Consider the following 4014-nt stretch of genomic DNA (forward strand, 5'->3'; position numbering starts at 1 on the left):
GCATGTTTATTTTAGATCTGTGTGGCAGCAGCAATATACAGTAAATAAATCAATAAATCCACTGCTCTGTTGTCTCCTCTGAGGCTGGGACTGTAAATAGTGTTCTGTGCTCTCTGTGCAGCCAAAGACAGAACAGTTAGCATGTTTTGCTCAAACTTTCACCATGGTATTAGAACTGGTACACCGTTGTCACTTGCAAAGTCAAAATGACGGTGCCGTGGGTGGAAACTTACAGATTAAGGGGCGGTAATATTATAATGAGATCCCTTTGTTACGTCACTAGGGGAGCGAAATCAGACACGCTCGTTTTCTCAGACGCTTGCAGAAAAAGCATTACCAAAACAAAGTTACTGGGTTAATCTTTTTCACCTTTCCTTGGTTGGTAGATGCACCGGGGACCTGATTATAGCACTTAAAACCTGGAAAAGTCCAATTTTCATGATATGTCACCTTTAATAGAATGTTCGTTTAAAGTTATTTGGTCTTTAATAATGTTCTCAAAATGTTATCACACACACAAATTATTTATACATTGTATATTGAATGTTATTTTTAACATTATGCTGAATAATTAGCATAAAAATAAATGAATGAGAGCCAGTGACTATTTGCACGATATAAAAATAAACAGAGAAATGTTAAGGCATCTTTTGCAGCTTAACAGTCGTAACACATTTAAAAATGCAATATGAAAAAAAAAAGGCCATCGTAGCACCATATTCCATTTTTTTGCTCTTTTGTTGATTCTTTGGAATCGGACCATGCTTGAGTCATTGTTGTGACTTTTCTTTTGATTTTGGACTAAAATGTGACCAGGCTGGTTTCCTGGTCTTAGCTAGTTTAAGCTGGTCTCACAGTCTAGCTAAGCCAGAAAAGTGCCTCTAAAACAAGCCACCAGACCAACTAAGATTTTCAATACAATGAATGTTCTTGCCATTCAATGAATGCAGGGATGTTCTTAGAGCAGATATGGAGGAACATAAATGATTACAAAAAAGTTGAGCTTTTCATTTTGTTTTTATTTATACTCGAAATGCTTCACATATCATCTAAAATAAATGATCTTAACAGTCGAGTCCCCTCTACATCAGTGTGCCTGGAAAGAATTACAACATAGAGAAAGGTCACAGAAACAGGGTCATTCACACCATTCCAGTTATTCCCATATAAGGCAATTCCCATATTCGCAGCACTTCTGAGGAAAAAGATTGTCATGACAATGAGGTTATGAACTGCTGACCAGGTCAAATGCAATCAAAGGGCAGGTGCACTGGTCAGTTATGGCCCGGATGCAAACTTGCTTCAACTTGATGAGATGCATGAAATGGTGACAGACTATGGCAACGTGCAGGTACGAGAACACAAAGGAATCCAACATTTTGACCGGAACCTCACAGTCATTAAAAACTCACACAGATGATATAAGGACTAACATACCTAACCTTAAAGGTTAAAGATCTGAGCTAGTTCTCAGGTTCACATCCTAGAAGGACCATCAGTTTTGGAAAAGAAAAGGCTCTGCTACATGACTAAATATCCTCAGTTTAGGACTAAAATATTTCATCACTAAATCCAATGCAAGATGCAATGAAAACGTCTTTAACTAGTTAACTCAAGAGGCGACTTACATGCTTTTAGTTGTGAACATCAGTAAATTCATCCAGATGCTCTATTCTATAAAACATATGTACAGATGCAGACCAGATGACCATTATACAATTACGCCAACTACCTGTTATTTGGCCACAAATTAGTTCAGGAATGACACTAAAATTACTACACTAAAAATGACAAAGAGCAAAACGTTAGCAAAATATTGTTCATTTGTAAATGCAGAAGACATGCTGTTATATCAATGCATGGAGGAATATAAGGTGAACCAATGCATGACCTAAAGTGCTGGAAGGAACTGAAACTAGGACTGGAAGGTAAACATTGCATTTCTAGGTGCTATATGGCTTGAGAGCTTTTACTAACACAGTCGAATGGTTTTATCTTCTCAGGAACGAGGCTACATACAGAACAGTCCAATTTATCGCATATACAGATGAGCATCAGATAGAGCTGTCTCGATGATTCAGTTCTGACTGGTCATACTGTACAAATAGTGGTGATTAGCAATTTAATCTGTTTTTTAAACATTTTGGGGGGGGGGTTTAAATGTTTGGAATAATGCAAATGCATTTCTTTCTTCTGAAGAACGATGGAATCCAACCAACATTGGAGCCTATTCATTTTCATTGTATGGACATAAAAGGGTGAGTAAATTATGACAGAATGTTATTTTTTGGGTGAACTATTGCTTTAATTTTGAACATTCTAATTAATTACAAGGTTTCTGCAGGTCTTAAAAAGTCTTCATTCATCTTCCACATATTGAGTCCTTAAAAAGGTCTTAAATCTAAGCAGGAAGTCTTAAAATTATAAAGTCATGGCCATAAATGTTGCATTTTTTTCCAATGCAAATCTCTAAACATTCTTTAATCCTTAACTGTAAATTGAACATATGAAGTCTTGTTTTCTGAGAAACTGAACAAAATTTGCTTGAAACATGAACAAATATCTGTCAATGTGGAATGAAAACTTTTTTCACCTTTGAATTCTGTTGATTTTCTCTGAGCTCACTGGCAGATATTTGTTCGTTTTAATCGTAAACTCACTTCATTTTGATCAATTTCTTATAAAACAAGACATAAGATGTAATTTTGCTTCTTTGTATCTTGATTTAAGAATCTACATAGAGCAGGGGTGTCCAATCCTGTTCCTGGAGGTATATTAATAATATTTAAGTGTAAGACATTTACATTCAGAGACCATGTTGATGAATTGTGTTCCATTTAAATTATTCCTTAAATTTTCTTTACTTGGTCTTAAAACCCTGAATTATCTGATAAGCATTATATGATATAATCATCTTGGTTGGAGAGAGCTAAAAAAAAAAAAAGCTGCAGGATTTCAAAACCTAAATTTGCAAATTAGTTTAAAAATTCCCTTATTTGAAAGGCAATAATTGACTTGAAATGTAAAGCTCACAATGATCAGAGATTTTTCAATGAATCGCAATCAGGTGATTTTCTAATAATCATGACAGAACCTTTGACAGTCGACACTAAACCACAGTGGAAGTTTAAAAATGCTACTTTTATTTACAAAAGTCACAGTTTAGCCAAAACAACCTATTTGCAAACTATCAAACTCCCCTACAGAAATACTTTAAACTGCCCACTACTTACAGAAGACATTCTCTTAAAATCTCATTTCACCTTTGTCTTCTAGTTCATTATATACAACTGCTCCATGTGCCATGAGCCAGTGGTTTTCGCTATATTATGGCTGATTTTGATGATGGTTTGATGATGATGATGGAAAGGGATGGATGGCTCAGATGATCATGTGCCGAAGTTTGCAGTTTAACTCCTTCTCCTTCTCAAGCAGTCCACTGCTGTGCTTTTTAAATGCCTCAAACTCCTAAAAATGTGATATGTAAAAACATTGATATGCTACTGAGACCAAAATGTCCAATATACATACAGGTTTTCTTTTAGCAGACCTTTTTCAACTCATTGCAGGTGTCCTCTGCCCTCTCTAAGGCGTCCTGTAGTTCCTTCACTCTTAATTCACTGTTCACAGCTGCTGCTTCCTTTTCAAACCTGATTAAAAAATAAATAAAAAACTCGAGAAAGACAAACGAAGCAAGTAATGCATTATTTTATGGACATTGATCATTTCATGTGCGAACAGAAACTCATAAAGAAAGTCAAATATCCTGAACTGATCTTTTGTCTGTTGTATTGGTTTATGGCAAAGAAATTGTTCACCCAAATTTACCCTCATGCCATTCTGACCATGTATTATTTTCTTTCTACCTTTATGAGACTGCCTTTATCATACATTTTTGGTGCTTTCTTTAGTCTGACAGTGGTATTCTTTATCTACTGTCCTCGAATGGAAAAAGAAGCATTCTGCCGAAAATAAAATTTTATGTTTCATGGAAGGAAAAAGGAAAAAATTACA

The 4014-nt window shown here is 35.4% G+C and overlaps 1 protein-coding gene across 1 annotated transcript in view; it reads right to left on the reverse strand.

Moving 5' to 3' along the window:
• Positions 1-3059: 3059 nt before the first annotated feature.
• Positions 3060-4014, reverse strand: part of LOC107677907 (coiled-coil domain-containing protein 89-like) — a 7946-nt gene continuing 6991 nt past the window's right edge. The window contains exons 6-7 of the mRNA XM_016472973.1: positions 3551-3650; positions 3060-3468 (exon numbers count right to left, since the gene is read on the reverse strand). Coding sequence (XP_016328459.1) covers positions 3382-3468; positions 3551-3650 — 187 coding nt within the window. The 3' untranslated portion in view covers positions 3060-3381. The remainder of the gene's footprint in view (positions 3469-3550; positions 3651-4014) is intronic.

The sequence above is a fragment of the Sinocyclocheilus anshuiensis genome, unplaced genomic scaffold (assembly GCF_001515605.1).
Source record: "Sinocyclocheilus anshuiensis isolate Anshui unplaced genomic scaffold, SAMN03320099.WGS_v1.1 scaffold164, whole genome shotgun sequence".
Classification (NCBI taxonomy): Eukaryota; Metazoa; Chordata; class Actinopteri; order Cypriniformes; family Cyprinidae; genus Sinocyclocheilus; species Sinocyclocheilus anshuiensis.